This window comes from Metopolophium dirhodum, chromosome 1 (assembly GCF_019925205.1).
Source record: "Metopolophium dirhodum isolate CAU chromosome 1, ASM1992520v1, whole genome shotgun sequence".
NCBI classification, from domain to species: Eukaryota; Metazoa; Arthropoda; class Insecta; order Hemiptera; family Aphididae; genus Metopolophium; species Metopolophium dirhodum.
This window is the reverse complement of record NC_083560.1, coordinates 46,964,216-46,982,766: the sequence shown is the minus strand read 5'-3', so window position 1 is coordinate 46,982,766 and position 18,551 is coordinate 46,964,216. Positions and strand designations below refer to the sequence as shown.

Here is an 18,551-nt window from a genome sequence, read left to right as displayed (position 1 = left end):
GCAAAACAATCTGGTGCCGCCACTACATACCGTGATCATGTGATCGACGGAGCTGGCCGAACTGTTGTAGCTGGTTCACACTCCCCAACACACTACGGATACTATGGTTGCAATAATTATATTACAACGGCGCAAAATGTTCTCATAAAGTTACATATTAATATAATATTATATTGCGCACAAAAACAGTCACGTCATACTAGCGCTCCACAGTGGCTAGGTAGATGACGCTAGTAGGACGCGACTTGTTGTCAGATTTCATATGAACATTCGGCGCCGCTCAACAGTTGCTGCTGCTGCTGCCGCTGTGATCCAATATAGGCCGTCGTGTAACCATAGCAATCAATACCCGTGCTCCACACCAGTGGGCGCGTCGTTCGCCACAGCTCGCGCTTAGCGTCGGCCACCGTTGGACCAGCAGCGTCATTGTAGCGTAGAACGCGGACGTCCCCCGTCGTACCCAACCGCCTTTGTCGTTTACGTTGGCATTGGCTTGCCAACAGCTGTCTTTGAACATTGTCAGTGCTGGTAGTGCCGACGTGCCGTCCACGTCGATTCTCGCGACACGCTGCGATCGAATTTTTTTTGTTCTTGTTTTCTGGTGTTTGTGTATTTATAAAATATAATTGTTCGTGTTTACATTAAAATTTGTGTGTTTGACTATTGTTAATTTTCTCGTGTGTCTTGTACTATTGCCCTTCCCTACGTGTGCGAGTTCGAGTGAGGCGTCAGTGTCCGTTTTGAAAGACTTTTTTCCGATCGTGCACTTTGAACATTTTCCGGTACCTACGCGCGCCGGCCATTCACCCACCGATACGTCTGCCTTCATAGGTAAGCAACCAAACTCGTTGTTTTTATATTATGTATTATTATTATTATTATTATTATTATTGATATAATGTATTTTAAAACGATATTGTCAATCATCATTCCAATATTGACGGTCGTTTGTCTACCACTCAGATAAAAATTTGTATTAAGATAATAATTTAAGATAATAAATTAAGTAATTATTTTTTTTTTCTAAATTAATTAATAACATTTTTTAATGATATATTGACAATTCGAGATGCACGTTTCTTTGGATGTACCTATTATTTTATAATCATTGCCGGAACCGGAAAAATTCATAACTGAGGTTGGAGCACACCGTAATTTTTTTGGCCAATAAGCAGTAGATTAGTTTACGTACAACGTACTTCCCGATGTTCAATAATTGTTTTAAATATATTATGAATGAATCCATCATCCCTTTTTCTAGGTGAGATATACATTTTTGAATTTTGTATTCAATGAGGCTTTAAAAAAAGTTAACTTTTTTAAAAACCATGAAAGTATTTTTATTTTTTACACATATTATATACAGTTAAAAACATAAATTATTTTGCCTACATAACCTAGTACCTAAAATAGTTTTCAAAAAGATCTTTTCTCAACATTTTCATTGGGTCACAGCAAGTAACAAAATAAATCTTTCTATTTTACTTGTGTTGTAGGCACAGTTTTTATAATTTAAAATTTACAGTTAATAAAATGAAATAATTAATATAGAACTATATTTATAAAAACGTTTGCAGGTAAAAACAATTTCACCCACCCAAATGGTATAATGTATAAATGATAATCTTTAATATTATAGGTACTATTCATTTTTTGGTCAAAATTATTACCAGTGCCCCTTCTATTAAAATTAAAATTCAAATTACATTACTTATCCACAACAAATGTATAGATATAATTTGACTACCTTTATTAATTACTAAAAATTACAAAACTTTTTTCCCCTAGTCTGTACAATATTCAATGTAGTATAATAAGTAGGTACCACTGATGTATTTAATAGCTTGGTGACTTAAGGGGAGAGGTTTTCAGCTGATTGTACTATTAGATATTATGCAGCTCACGATGTCCATGGGATGCGATCCGAGGCAGTGATGACTGATGACGCGCTCGTGACACGCGTAACCCAGAGGCGTAGCCAGGAGGGTTTGGGTTAAACACCCCTCCCCCCATTGATAAAAAAAACTTGGTTTAATTTAAACTTAAAACCCCTCTCTCCATTCTGGCTACGCCAATGTGCGTACGTATTGCATTTTTAATTTTCTGTTGATCTCATTTGTTGTTGTTATCCTCGTTGTTATCGGAAATCAGACATAGGTCAATAATCAAAATAGCGGTTTGCCGGTTTCTCCATTGTTTAAATTTGTCTCGATTAACTTGCGTAAAACTAAGAACGCGAGGGATATCCTCCCCGTGCCCATTGTCATTAATCTTCAAGCGTATATTTTAGCGTGGTCGTGGTGCGAGTTTTTTCCTAACTCGTGTCCTCATCACATTTTCACACCTCATAGTTCCTTAGGTACCATTATCCATTTAAGTATTATTACGTTTTAGATTTGTAAACCTAATTTGTATAGTTCGAAATATTTAAGTAAATAAATAAATATATTATCTACATATTGTAGGAAAACTAGCTGAAACATTGCACTTCGTTGCCCGGCAACCAATAATAATTATTATAATTTATAATAGCTTCAAAACCCATGGCAACCATTTATAAACAAAAATTTCCATCGAAAATCTCAAAATCCCTGTTTGAGCACCTCCTGAGGTTGGTCCTATCCTTTTTTAAATTATCCTATCTTCTGTCCAAAGGTCTAATCTATCTGTATATATTTATAAAAATAGCTGATCCCGTGCACTTTGTTGCCCATTAAAAATGCCAATTCTATATTATGAATAATATGTTTTAAATATTATCATGGCAACAATTTATTTACAAAATATTCCATCGGAAATCTCAAAATAATATATAAATGGTTGCCATGGTAATATGGACCCACAGACAGGCATATATTCATTTTAGATTCTGAGCGGAGCGAGTGGTTAGTGGTTTTACAATGGTGTTTATTTTTATATTTTTTTTTATATTCTGTATACAAAATTTATACCAGAAGCAGTGCTTTGATTTCAACATATAGTACCTTATCTTTTAGCAAATTGGATCAAAATGGTACTTTAGATAGGTCATTTTTCGATTTTCTCTATAGTTATTTAATTCCATAGGAAGAACTACGGACAAATTACAAAAAATCGCTAAAAATGGGATTTTAATTTCCAACACTTTGTTTATCACCATAGAAACGAATTAAAATAAAAATAACGATTTTAGTTATTTTGTTGTAATTTATAATGTTAAATCAACATATAGGCTATAAAATATAAAATATCCACACCAATGAACCGTCCCCACTCAGAATCGTTTCGTATACAATGATATGATATCATTGAATACAAATTTAATACATTCCATTACACAATTACCCACTTGTAATCTACTGTACAGTAGAGCGACATCCACTTACCCGCTTTTTTTTTACTTATTTATTCAAGCGAATTTATAAATAATAAAATAATGTTATATTCTATACGCATATTATGCATTTTTTGATCAACAGACTTAGAATGGGGTTGTAAATAAATTATCACTGCGTAGTTTATCATTTGATGGTTGTATTTTTATTGTAATAATATAGTGGAAAAAAAATAACAACAAATTGCTTAAGAATATTCAAATTGTAATATAACATTTAAATATAATGGAAAAATATTCAGATTATAAAATAAATTATAGCAACATATTAATTTACAACTTAAAAATCAACTTAATCAATAATATTATCGTTCAATAAATAAAACAACTATCATGGTAAGTAAAATTTAATCATATAGGTAAATATACCAATATGCAAATATTACTATACCTGAATAATATGGCTGCTATACCCAATGTAAAAACTGAAGTCAGCTTTCTTGTGTTAATATAGATTTTATACTATAAATAACTGATCCCGATCAGTTCGTTGCTCGTAAAAAGAAATTGTGATTGTTCAACTCCTTTTGGGTGCATATCAGCCTCGAATAAAAAAATATAATATTACAATATTAATTTAACTTAAAGGCAATAATAAATAATGAAAATTTAAAAAATCCAGACCGATAAACTGTCTCCGTTCAGAATCGATTTTCTTATACAATGATATTATATTGTAACGAACCCAATATACACATGATATATTATTGTGGTCGTTTCGCTTTCGGCTACATTTGGCAACATAAAGATTAGATAACTATCAGCACGTAGAAATTCGGCTAAATAAATCAAAGTCATATACTCATATTATATCCAATTAGAAAACCTATGGGAACATAACGAGAGGGCAATGCGATCTTGCATTTTAATAAGTCTTACAACCTCGCTTTAATCATAAATGTATGAATATAATATTTGGACATTGCTTACGAAATATACATATATATATAATGCACATTATCTAAATATTGTCAAATGTCGTATACCATATATGGCAAAACACCTAACCTAACCTAACCGATTAACTAGGCGTGGGAATGTAAACTACATCCAGCGAAGTCCACGGAGATATCGATAGACTAGGGGGAAGTAGAAGTGCAGGAGGCCCTATAAAACCAGACCCAAAACGGCCTGTAGATTAGACGTATGACACCACAGTACAGGCGAGCACCTTCGCGAAAGACTACATATCAACTTAGTTGAATTAGACTTAGAGTATTTGTGCATAAGAATTCAATAAACAACTTTACTTTCAACCAGTCTAATTATTTATCAACTCTACCTAAAGAAATCCTCTACCAACGGTCTTGCTACCTGCAACTTTATAAACTAAGCAGTTAACCCAATTGCTAATTTATAACAATATCATTGAATTCAAGTTTAATACAATCCATTATACATTGACTCACTTGTAACCTACTATACAGCAGAGCGACGACCACTTACCGTTTTTTTATATATATAGATAAAGCAAGGATTGAAAATTTAAAACAAGGTTTCTCATAAGTAGATCATACTGTACTGTAATCAAAAAATCTAAAAATTATATAATCATTTAAATGCAGAATAATGATTTTAGTAATAAACGATTTTAAAATACGTTTTTTTTTGGCAAAAATTAACTAAACCTACTGTATTAATGTGTTACCGAGTAAAATGAATTACTTTAATAGAAATAATATCATAATATATATACTAGTAAGAATTTTCTCACAAACTTTTTTTGAATGCAATGATTTTATAATATAGTTGAATTCAAATTTAACTCATCCTTACAGTTTCCAACCACATGGCACCTAATATACAGCAGAGCAGTATCCCTTCTACCTTTTAACTATTAATTACAAATTGTATAATTTATAACTTAATAATAAATATTAATACAGTAATACTCATTATATTTGTGTATAATTGTATTTAATTTCAATTTAATTTTTATAAGATACAGTCCTGGGTCCAAAACAAATGAGATATAATATAATAGGTATTAACAATAAATTAAAGGTTAAGTAGTAACAAGGTAGTAAAATTAAATCTACCAGTAACAACTGAAAGTATTAATGTTTAAAATAATATTAGCAAAGACCCAGTTGAACAATATTTAAGGATACTTGAAGGCTCTTTGGATAGTTGAAGGACTCTTCATTAGCAATCCACATAAAACTCACAATAAGGGAGTTAGCCAAATAATCTTAAGAGGAAAATGGAATTAAAAATGAAGGAGTATACCTAGTGGGACGTGGTGGAAATGTTTCATTTCTTTGTTATTAGAAAGCTTATCATAAAATAAATATGATACTGTCGATATTCTGTAAGCCACATAATACCATTATACATACAGAAAGTTCACAGTTTTTATACTTAACAATAATATAATTATGAGGAATCTTGTATTACATTTTCAAATCTTAGATTTTAAAAAAAAATTTTTTATGAATTTCTAACTCAAAATAATTTGCAAATTTTTGTAATTTTTACGTATTTTGTTAATATTTGAACATTAAATGCTTATAAAAAAAATTGTGACTATGGATTTTTAATTTTTTTCATCTGTTTTTAAAACAATAACCTAGGAGCCTCCTATTACATTTTAAAGATTTTTTAACCAACAAATACAATTTTATTGATATTTATAGAAATAAAAACTAAAAAAAATAAAAACTGAAAATGTCCGTAAACAGCTCAAAATAAGTCAAAATATTTGGAAAATGTTATGGTGTATAGAAAATGCTAATATAAACATTCAGTCAAAATGTCATGTATCTACGGTAATTTGTTTTAGAGTTGCACCAAAAACCAAAATCGATTTTCTCAAAAAATTTGTTACTGTCAAAAGTTACTGTTGAAGAAAATCCAAGCATTTTTACATCCTAAAAGGTGATGACAGACACAAAAAAAAAAAAAAATAAAAAAAAAACACACATCATTGTCAAATCAATACATTCATCGCTTCGCTCAGAATCTAAAAGTATACCTACCTACAAACATTTTTATTAACATTTCAAAGATGGTTTTTACTAACTAAATATTTTCATGGTCATAATGTTTTTGATAATCCTATTGCTTAAAGTTCAATTTTTGCAAAATTGGGGTAAAACATTTTGACTTATTTTGAGCTGTTTACAGACATTTTCAGTTTTTAATATTTTTAGTTTTTTATTCTATAAATATTAATACAATTGTATTTGTTGGGTTTAATAAGCTTGAATTTTTAATAAAATAAAATGAAAAAAAAAAATAAATTTTTTATTAAAATACAAGCTTTCTTAAATATTAAAAATCCAATCACAATTTTTTTATAACCATTTAAATTTCAAATATTGACAGAATACGTAAAATTCACGAAAAACTGGAAATTATTTTGAGTTAGATATTCATAAAAAATTTTATTTTAGATTCTTAGTGGAACTATGAATGTACTGATTTTACAATGATGTGTGTTTTTTTTTTAAATTAAATTTTTTTTTTTTTTGTTGTTGTACACAATAAGTAGTCAAAATAAAGCTTCAATTTTTAACTTCAGTATCTTGTTTGATGGGAAAGTAATATTGTTGGTGCATTGGGGAGGTCAAAATTTAAAATTCCCAATAGTTTTCAAAAGCGCCGGGAAGAACAACATACAATTTAAGGAAAATGGGCATTTTTACGCAAAATCGGGTTTTCACAAAATCGATTTTGGTTTTTGGTGTAACTCTAAAACAAATGAACGTATGTACATAAAATTTTCACTGGTCGTTTATATTTGCATTTTCTATACACGATAACATTTTCAATATATATTTTTTTTTATTTAAAAAATACGCCTTAACTACCGGGGTTATTGGCGTTTTAGAAATACATATTACAATTTATTTAAATTTTACAAAAGAATAAGGTGTATATAAGATAATTAATATGATACAAATAGTTTTAGGATAATATAAATTGTATGTGGTAAATCTAAGTTGTTTCCATTTCTTGCATAGTGAGAGGACTATTAATATGTGTATTATCGTGATTTTGGTAGATATTGTGAGGTATTATTTCTTCAGCCCATTTGTATCTTTGAAAATCTAGGGGGTAGCTGTCGGTACTACACGTTTTTGCAAAGAAGGAGCCAAGTTCGTTTGTGATTTCTAAAGGTTCCGAATAAATTGTGCCATTTTCGTTTTTGATGATTTGTATATTATCGTATTTATTGATGCATTTGAAAGCTTTAATTTTGTTCCATATTTGTTTGGGGTTTGCTTTGGAAGTGATTGAACTTGTGTAGGTTATTGTTTTGCTGTCTTTAATTGTGCGTCTGGCTTGAGCTCCGAGTTTTTTGAATTCTATGAAATCAGTTTGGGATTTTGTGCGCTTAAATTTGTTGAAAGCAGTCTTTTTTGATTTAATATATTCATTACATTGAGAATTCCACCAAGGAACTGGGGGCTTTTTTCCTGAGAATTAAATTTGTCCTATTGTTAAGTTCGCTATTTCTACTATAGCATTTGTAAAACGTTGTGTATCTTCATTATTTTTGGTTTTTCAATTGTATTTATTTTTTGTTCTAAGAGGGATGTGAATAGATTCCAATCAGCAAAGATTTTGTTTTCTTAGACTTTTTTTTTCATTTGGGAGGGGGGGTCTCCAAGTTTTGATTAGCAGACATTACGTTTGAATTTTCTTTCAATTCTAAATATTCTAATAGAGATGGAGGCGCAGAGTGAGTAGGAAATGAATCTGGCAAAGAACTTTTAGTGCTGGATGGTTGTACAATATCCATAGGGACAACGTCAAAGTTTGGAATCGCAGAGTTGGGTGAATTTTTGGTGAGGACTGATGTAGTGTTGTAGGATTTGATGTGGTTTTTAGTGTATTTGGTTTTGGGTGTAATAGTTGGTGACGTTTTATTGTTTTGTTTTTGTACATTGTTTGATTGAATTGATTGACGAATGGAAGTCTTTTAAAAGTCTGTGGTTTTGTAAACATTTTAATGAGATGTTCTTGCGCCCCCCCCCCCCCCCCCGGGTTTATCGTATATTAGCTAATAGTATAAATAACGAGCTTACTACCTGTGATATGGTGAATGTATACTATATCTACTGCTATCAGAAGCTATTAAAAACGGTACTCGTGAGTCGCGATAAGTAACGTATAGTCTGTACGGAGTCTAACGACGAACTGAATGTTTTGATTTATTTTTAACTGTTTAGGAACATTTTCTGTTTCTAATTTTATTAGTATTTTTTCTATGAATGTCAATAAAACTTTATTTGTTGGGTAAAAAAGCTTGAAAATTTAATACAAGGCTCCTACTATGAAATTTACAATGAAATTTGAAAAATATTAAAAATCCTTAGCCACAGTTGTTATTTATAAGCATTTCAAGTTCAAATCTTGACAAAATACGGAAACATCACAAAAATTAGCAAAATTTTGAATTGAGAATTCATAAAAACTTTTCTCTTTAAATTTAAGATTTGAAAATGTAATACAAGGTTCCTCGTAAGTTTGTCTATTTTTATCAAAAAAAAATGTCTACAAGCAAATTAAATTAAATTTTTATGAGCGTTTGAAATTCATATTTTTACAATATTGGATATTTACTCGATTTCTCATGGTTGTGTTATTTTATTGTTATTCAAAAACGAATAACTGTAGATATATAAAATTTTTACTGAATGTTTATATATTCATTTTTTATAGACAGTAAAATTTTGAAAATATTTTGACTCTTTTTGGGCTGTTTACGGACATTGTCAGTTTTCATTTTTTTTAGTTTTTTTCTATAAATAACAGAGGCTCCTACGTTATTGTTTCAAAGGCAGATGAGTAAATTGAAAATCCTTAGACACAGTTTTTATTAGTTTTTTTTTTATATTTAACATAAAATTAGTACCAATAAAATAATATTTAATACATTATATATTTACTAGGTAGTATATTATAAGTCCCTATGTACCTACTATTAAACTGTATATATATTTTTTTTTCAGAATGTCAATTTATTCTCAATGTAACATGCAGATATTATAAACTGGTAAGTTACAACTAGTAACAATTTAATTTTATGTTATGTTAAATTTATATCTAAATTTACTTGTAAAAAAATATTAAACTAAGAATCATACATTTATAAAAATATAACTTTAGTTACTTATTAACTTGTATAAATGTGTTAAGCATTATTGATTTGCTACTTGAATATTTATTTATTTTAGGTATACACGAGTTTTAGGAATATTATTATTCTAAATTAATCAAATATCTATATTTTTATTTTGGCTTTTAACTAGGTACATTTGCCTAGAGCATATTAAATAAGCTAGAACTAGAATGATGAATAACCTATTTTTATAATTGTATACTATATAGGTAGTTAACATACAAATATATATATTTTAATCAATAACTTATAGTAAGTGTATAATTTAGAATATTGTGAAATATTGTTATATTTCAATGTTGAGATTCCATCCGGTGATTATCTCTAACCCATGTACGACATAGGATTTTAGAAGTGTTCTTTGCAAAACATACCAATTGATCTAATAAAGCTATAAGAATTCTGCAAACAGAATTGAATCAAGTCTACTTGAAATTGACTTTCCCACATTTTTTATATTATCCCCAAAATTTCTAAAAAGGTTATGTTAAAAAAGAGGAATTAAAAATTGTGGTATTTTAAAAATCAATAATGTGAGAAAGTCAATTTCAAGTAGACTTGACGACAAATTCAAATTTGTTTTTAGAATTCTTATTACTTCATTAGATTGGTATGTTTTGCAAATAAATAACACGTCTACAATTCTATATTGTACATGTGTTAGACAAAGTGGGTGTGCCCCATTCTCACTCGGTGATTATTAAATTTATTGGTACTCGTATACAATGATTTTTAATACAGGTAATAACTAATAACTAATTTTTTTTATCGTTGTATGGTTATTTGTTCAAATATATATTCTTCTGAGGGATTATATAATTGATGACTTAAATTATTTAGATGTATAATTAAATATAAGCTATAGGTAACTTATAAACATTAACCATATCCTTTATGCATTTTTTGAATCTTAAATAAAACTTTTGATGTAGATATTTGTTATATTTTAAGACTTAAGTAAGTTATGAATATATATTATAAACAACCATGTTTTATTTTAGGTTTGAAACATTATCATAAACACAAAAAAATGGGGTCTAAATTGAATAGTGAAAAGAAGAATAAAATTGGTAATCACGGAGAACATTCCACATGGTTCGATACAAAAACAGTTGTACAAAGGAACAATGAATATAATTTTATGAAAGAATGTTCTGTAAATTTTGCTTCCCCAATCATTATGAAGAGATTAAAAAAGTATGCTAGAAAACTACCAGAGACCAAAGAGGAGTTTACTTTTGGACTGAACCAAAGATACCCTAAACGGAGGAAAGTAGAACATTATCAAGAGATACTACTCAAGAATAATTTCATAGGACCATTTAATTCTGAACATCAAACTATAATTTCTGTTAAAGACTTCCGTACACTTAAGTTTAAACCTGAACGTTATAAAACTAAAAATTATAAAACTTCATTACTATTTCCAAAATTGAATCCAGAGATTGTTTTAGATTTTATTAAACAGCCATCTGTAAATAAACTTATGAAGCTATTAGATTTAATGTATACTGAATCTATACACTATCACAAACATTCAATTGATTTAACAGACCGTGAACAAAGTAGGCGAATAATATCTATAGAACTTAAAAAATATTTATTTGAATTATGTTATCAAAAATTCTGTGAATTATGGCTGCAAAAAACACCTAATATATCAGTATTATCAACAAAACAACTAAAACGATTCATACGTTCATTACTTAGGCACACTAGATGTAAAACAACTATATGTACCATGAATTTAAAAAAATTAATCCTGTACAATGGAGGTTTGACAGGATATCCTAAAAAACCCCATTTAGTACTTTGTATTAATATTATTTGTAGCGTATTCACTACTTTATTGAGGAAAAGTTCTAGAATGCTCACTAAGGAGAATAAAAAAAAGGTAAATTCCAAGAAATATAATAAAGACGAAAAACAGTCTATCAAACTCTATAAAAAAGGCACAACAAAGAAAAAAAGTTTCTTAGATATTGTTAATGAATATAAACATATAATGAAAACCGATAGACTCAGTTTTTATCAAGTAGCTGACATAAAGCATGCTTATGAAGGCATTTTAGAACCAGGGCAATACATAACAAAAGAAGATTTAGATACATGTGCTAATGAAAATTACAAGTTTAACATAAACGACCATATTAGTTTCGATGAGAATAATGATGACTTTATTTTTGATGATATTGAAATTACATCTGACAGTGAATTACCATTTTTTGAAAATTTTCCTGCTCCTAAGCTTGAAAACTGTTTTCAGGAGATTAAATTTGAACATAGTCTTCGTGAGTATGTTAAAGATGTCCAACCTAATAATTCTTTTGGTCTCAAATATGATAAGAAAAATGGGTCCATAGAAGCAATAGAGAGAGAAGTTCATATCCAAAGTACTTCCAAAGAAGACCCTTATATTAATATGGAAATTTCTTCCAATGTTTTAGAGAGAACAACTGCTACAAATTATTCAGGAGCAGAAACTTCTTCTGAGAATTTAGGACTAGAAAGACCTACAAATACTTTAGTAAAGAAAAGAAATAGTTCAAGCAATTATTCAAAAATATGTGAAAGATTTATATATAAATTATTATCAGATCCAATAACATTAACTAAATCAGAAAAAAGAATGTTAAGAACTATAATTTTTGCAGACATGAACCCATATAAAGTTAAGTGGAAAAGGCGGAAATCTTCTGAAAAATCAAGATTGTTTCAATTTATTGTATATTTCGGAAGTTTGAAAATGGGACTTTGTGATAAGCTTCACTTGGACCTTCTGGATTTAAAAGGAAAATATATATGTGATATGATAGATATCGAAAAATTATTGAAATCAATACAAATTGAATCCTGCGTTTTGGAAGAATATTTTAGCTTTACAGAAGTAGATAATTTTTTAATTTGGCCATTGGGTAAAATGATTGTTAATAATATTATTTCACAAAGCAGTCCAACTATTAACATTTTATTTAGTTTTGTTAAAAAAATCGTTAATTCAGTCTGCAAAAGAGTAAAAGATTTCTGTCGCAATTCTGGACTAAGAATTGTATTGAATAAAGAATCTCTTTTTGAGAATTTATCTGATGTTCGGATAGTAAAAGACGTCCTTACTGAGCTATCACTGAAATATGCAAATATTCATACTTATCCATTACCAGTCGATAATGACGAATTTTCAAATAATACACCAGGAACATCAAACTCGGAACATTTTTGTGTCACAAACACAGGGTTTTGTATAAAGAAAAACAGTTCAAATGAAGAAATATGTAAGAGTATGGTTAATATTCTTAAATCAGATGATTCTATTCATCAGTCTTGGAAAGAATGTAATAATGCACGTAGGTTTATATCCAAGCTTCTGAAAGCTGGTGTCACATTGCCAATAAAAGAAAGTAATACTGGACACGGTTCAAAATTTGTTGAAGTATATGTAAGATGGTTTTGTGAAGAATATCTTGAAGATGATAAGTTTTATAAATTGGCAGTAAGTATCTTGAAAAATATTTTTTTTTATATTGATACTGCAAGTGGGTTTACAGACATCAACATTGAAGATGCAATTAATAATGCGTTAATGATATTGTATGATCAACCGTGTTTTGCAAAGGCGTATGAATCGTATCTTAATACCAAATACCCTAAGTGTTTGTCTAGTTCAAAACATGACAGTACTAATGATACCGAAAACCACAGTGATTATAAAGGTGTCAATATAAGAGCTATTGAAGAACTGCAAATTGAACCAAATGTTCAAACGGACCCGATAGACACCAATAATGTTGATATGTCACATGTTCCTAGCAATATACCTACATCTAATGAGTTTAATGTTTTAAATAATGTTACATTTAAAAATTCAGTTACTCCAGATCTTCAATCTACAAATTATGATATAAACAACCTGATAGACACCAATAATGTTGATATGTCACTTGTTCCTAGCAACATAACCATATCTAATGTGTTTGATGTTTTTAATAATGTTACAATGAAGAATTCAGTTACTCCAGATCTTCAATCTACAAATTATGACATAAACAACCCGATAGACACCAATAATGTTGATATGTCACTTGTTCCTAGCAATATACCCACATCTAATGTGTTTGATGTTTTAAATAATGTTACAATTAAGAATTCAGTTACTCCAGATCTTCAATCTATAAACTATGACATAAACAGTGATTTTCTTCTTCAAAATCTTATAAATGAAAATACTAATAATTTGATGGAAAATATTGGTGTTATTGATGATGGTATTAATATATTTAATAATCCTGATACTGTCATGATGGATATTGATGATCCTAGTTATAATAATATTCCTGGTTTTAATGAGTTTAATGAAGATAGTCCATTTGATGATGCAATTCCAACAACAGTTATGTCACTGGACTATAATTTGTCCAATGGTATATTAGAGTCTGGTAACTTAGAATTTCAACAAACCAAGAATATGGAAGAAATTGCTCAAGTACCAATAAACTCAGTTGATTCATTTATTATTTTTGGAGAGAAGGAAGAAGAGACAAACTTACAACTTCAACAAGCCAAGAACATGGAAGAAGTTTCTATGATATCCTCTGATCAACTTGTTTATTTTGACCAGAGCGATGAAATTAACCTTAATGAACTTATGGAGACAGACATTGACAATTATGGTTTTTACAATGCTGGCGTACTATTGCCACCTTAGAAGTGAATGCTATCAGATACATCAAACACAGTTTGCAAAAATTATTTATTTAAAGATTAATTAAAATATGTCAGTATGCTTTTGTTAGTTAGTTAATAATTTTTAATTATGAAAAGGTTAACTTTACTTTTACTATCTTTGTTCTAATTATTAAATGTGAATAAAACAAAATAATAATCAATTATCTTATAAACATTTTTATTTTTGTTAGTATAAATTGAAAGTAATATTTAAGTGTCTAAAAATGTATAAATTAAATTATAAAAATAACATTATTTGTGTTATAGTTTAAATACTTTTAACTGTTTATTGTAATGTGTTTGCATTTATATTATCTATTATGTTGTCTGCAATGTATATACAATAATGTTACATATAGTACAAAAAGGTAGCTAGTAAGAATTATTTATGTTTTATTTCAAAAATTTGACTATTAATTAAAGTTAAATTTAATTAAAATAATCAAAAATTGTTATTATTACAAATGTTACATAAACGGTTTTTTTTTAGAAATAATATTAAAAATGAATGTTGAAATGAATCATGCTTAGTTGTTCTTTAAATTAAGAAGTTACAATTACATTGTTTGTCATTATCAGATATACAAAAGGTAGTCAATATCTTTTAGTTATTTCTCACAAAATATTGTCAACAATTTCAATAAGTTCAAACAATTTGATGATAATATTATCATCCCGATTAATGATATGATGACATTAATGATAATTTTATTCTATTCAAAATCTTATTTTTTCTCAGAAATATAATTTGAAGTTCTTATTGATGTAGGTACATATTGTACATTTAATTGTGTAGGGTCTTGGTTTATATTAGATAATTTTTCTCGTAATAAAACTAATATTTATAGGTACATTACAAAATGTTTTTATTGAAGGACTCCTATGGTGCTTTATACATTTTATTATTTATTTATGTTATTTTATTTGTCAAAATAGTACTTTGTTTTTATTATTTTCACTATTTTTTAATTTAAGATAATATTTTTCATTGTATTAATTGCCATGATATGTTATTTAATACCCTCCTTTAGTTGTTAATACTAAATACGAAATACCTACATCATAAGTTGGTTTTCCTGGCGTTTTGGAAAGAATGCCATTGGAAGTACTATATACCATCCAGATCCAGTAGTGTATCAATTATCAAAATTCAAATTTATATACATATTTTTTTTTTTTATTGATTGTAAGTAGACCTTAAAATGAATAATGATGAATTATTTATTAATGGTTTTTGTTTTTTGTTATGATCCATATTATATCAGTTTAAACAACTTACTTATGACACGTACTTATAATATTTTGTACCTACCTATATATTAAATTATATTGTCTGATACCTCTCATACTAGCACACTTATTGTATTTTTCTCTATATGTTTTCTGTGCAAGGTGTGATATTTAATTAAATAATGTTCATTACATTCGGATTTTAAATTTATTTTTGTAATCTGGTTCAGTGGACGTGTTTTCCAAAATAATTAAGTTTTAGTCCATATTATCAGACGTTATATTATGTATATTTTATGCTTAAGTGTTAAGACTGATAAAAAAATGTATATTATATTTACTCTATTGTACTTTTGTTTACTGAGTTCAATTTGTTGTGAGGTGGTGTCTGTATGAATCAGATTCATAAAATGCTTACTCGGCTAATTATTGCTCAAAGCACACCGACATCAATTTGAGTTCCTAGAATTTATTATTTGATATAATTTAGTAAGTTCTTGATGAATTGTATTATACTACATTATACCTACCTATATATTTGTATAAATTCTAAGAAAAAATGTATCCATTCTCAATTATGTGTATTCCTAATTGATTTTACTCTTATATAGTTACATCATAATTATTTAATTGAGTTACTATATTATTATTGTCTGAAGTTAATTGTAATTTTATGAATAATGATACAAACATAATATTATATTATTCTATAATTGTGTATAATAATATTTCGATTTAATATATGTGTTTGAATACTGAATTCTTATCGAGTTATAACTGTTTTTAACAACCCAATGGGAAATTGGTACCTACCTACCTATAAATGTTTCCTGTTTCTGTGTGCTACTCAGAGGTATCTGCTAGTTACCTAAAATAAAATATATTTATAAATTTAATATAAATAAATATAAATATATTATGTATACAGATACTATTTACTATAATACTATAGTATATACTATATATAGTACCTATAAAACCACTAGATTGTGCCTAAATATTATTTTTAAAAATACGAGTGTTGAAACACAACTATACTTCGTGGTTACCTAAGCGAATTGCTGAAAACTGATTGGACTAACTCTAAAATATAAATAGTAAGTATTAATACATTTTATAGTTTTTACAATTACGTATTTTTGCATGTGCATATCATATTGTGTACATTTCATACAGAGCAACCCACCTGCGCCCAACAAATATATATGTATAAAAGATGTAGGTTTATAAAATAACTAGATACAGTGTCAACGGATTGTAGGTATAATTTAATTATTTACACAATAGTAAAAAAAAATATTTATGAAGTAGGGATACACGCCTTATGAATGCGTAATTATTGTACACACTACAAGATGATTCTTTTATCATCGAACACTTATTATTTCAAGAAGTGCAAATGTTTTTAAAAATATTATTTTATAATTTTTTAAGTTTTTTACTTTTTTGAATGATAACATAGAGTTTAAATTTCATATTCCAAAGCAGAATATTTGTCCAAGTATTTCGAAACATAAAAATCGAATTTAGGGCGAGTAGTTTATGAGTTATAAGTATTTAAACTTTAAAGTTTTGATTAGCTGAGTGGTGTGGTACGGGGTTACCCCGCGAAATGTTTGTCCACTACTACGCTCATCTAATATAGGTTAAAAAAAAAATGATAAATAAAAAAAACATAGAAACATAGATTTCTATATTCCCTTTAGGTACATCGAGATAGATAACAACACTGGTTAGCGTTAGTACCTACTCAACCAACAACCGTAACACACGGAACATTTTCCAAGAGGACTTGGAGGCGTACCTATAGTCGTGCCGATCGGACAGACAGCTTGAGCTTATCATGAGGGTGACAGAAGTGGAAAAACTGTTCCGAGGACAGCCAATGTCCTCGTGACAAGTTCCACCTGCTGAGATTGCACGCGTCAAGTATCATATTATACCGTTCATACCTAGGTAATGTCCCGTCCATTTTCTTTTATGCGTCTACGCTTCGTACTAGGCACCAAAATACGACCAGCAGTTTGAAATGTTTTTGCCGTGGTATAGTGGTACATAATCATCGGACGTGACCGCCGACTGGCAGTTTATTTACATTGCCGGATGTAGAAGGTACTCGCCGTCGTTCTCCAGTGGTAGTCCATTACCTGTTCTTATCTAGGTAACAATGGTTCTATACTATTGAAAGTAGTATAGATGACTGAGAGTGTGATAAAAAAAATCAGGACAGCGCTGTGGGTAAGATTGAATATATATTATAGGTATCTTGGTCCGCGGACAGCGCACTAGGCTGTGCAGTACCAATAGATAATATAAGAAAAGATAGGATATTATAGGATGTCACCAGCATATTATTTATAACGTGATAATGAACATTTTAGTTTTTTGAGGTCTTAAAGCATGGACTGACATTAGGTATATTTTCTTAGTCCGTGTTTCAAAGGGTCTTTTCAACTATATACAGGTGTCCCGTGAGGATATACCCATTAACCGTAGAGGGGGGACTCGCCGCCCGGCCTAGACTGGTTGTGCCGTTTTACCTATAAAATAAAATAATTATTAAAAATCATGAGATTAATGAAAAATAAAAATGTTCACACAAATTAACTCTATAAAATGGCTATCTTTAATTGTTTCAAAAATAAAATAATATTTTTTTAACAAAAAATAAACTTAAATTAAAAATATGTATAGTTCTTGTCTCGGTGAGTATAATAAAAAAAATAAACAGATTTATGATATATTTATTACCTCAGGAGATATCGAAATGGGTTAATCCTCGCGGGTCACCCTGTATACTTATGTATAACAAATACAAATAATGATAAAACTCCTTTATAGAGTGAGTGCGCTGTATAAGAGCAATTTATTCTGTCTCTCAATCACATTCCGTACCGCAACCTATTATTTTGTAAATATACCAGTGGCATATTTACGAATTTTTCATGGACGGGCTAATTTTCCAAATACGTTTGAGTGGGAAGGTTCCGCTAGAGAATATATTAAATGTTTAGATAGGCATTTAGGTGATCAATGGCGGGGACCTAACCTAACCTCATGGACCCCCCCCCCCCCTCCGTAAATACGCCACTGGGG

The 18,551-nt window shown here is 28.9% G+C and overlaps 1 protein-coding gene across 1 annotated transcript; it reads left to right on the top strand.

Annotated features, from left to right (window-relative positions):
• The first annotated feature begins 445 nt into the window (after positions 1–445).
• LOC132936603 (uncharacterized) lies at positions 446–16,140 on the top strand. Its single transcript, XM_061003358.1, has 3 exons — positions 446–831; positions 9,334–9,377; positions 10,505–16,140. The coding sequence occupies exon 3, from the start codon at positions 10,534–10,536 to the stop codon at positions 14,203–14,205; it is 3,672 nt and encodes a 1,223-aa protein (XP_060859341.1). The 5' UTR covers positions 446–831; positions 9,334–9,377; positions 10,505–10,533; the 3' UTR covers positions 14,206–16,140.
• The last annotated feature ends 2,411 nt before the right edge of the window (positions 16,141–18,551 follow it).

Coding starts and splice junctions, on each gene's coding strand:
- LOC132936603 (XM_061003358.1), top strand. CDS start 10,534: ATGGGGTCTAAATTGAATAGTGAAAAGAAGAATAAAATTGGTAATCAC.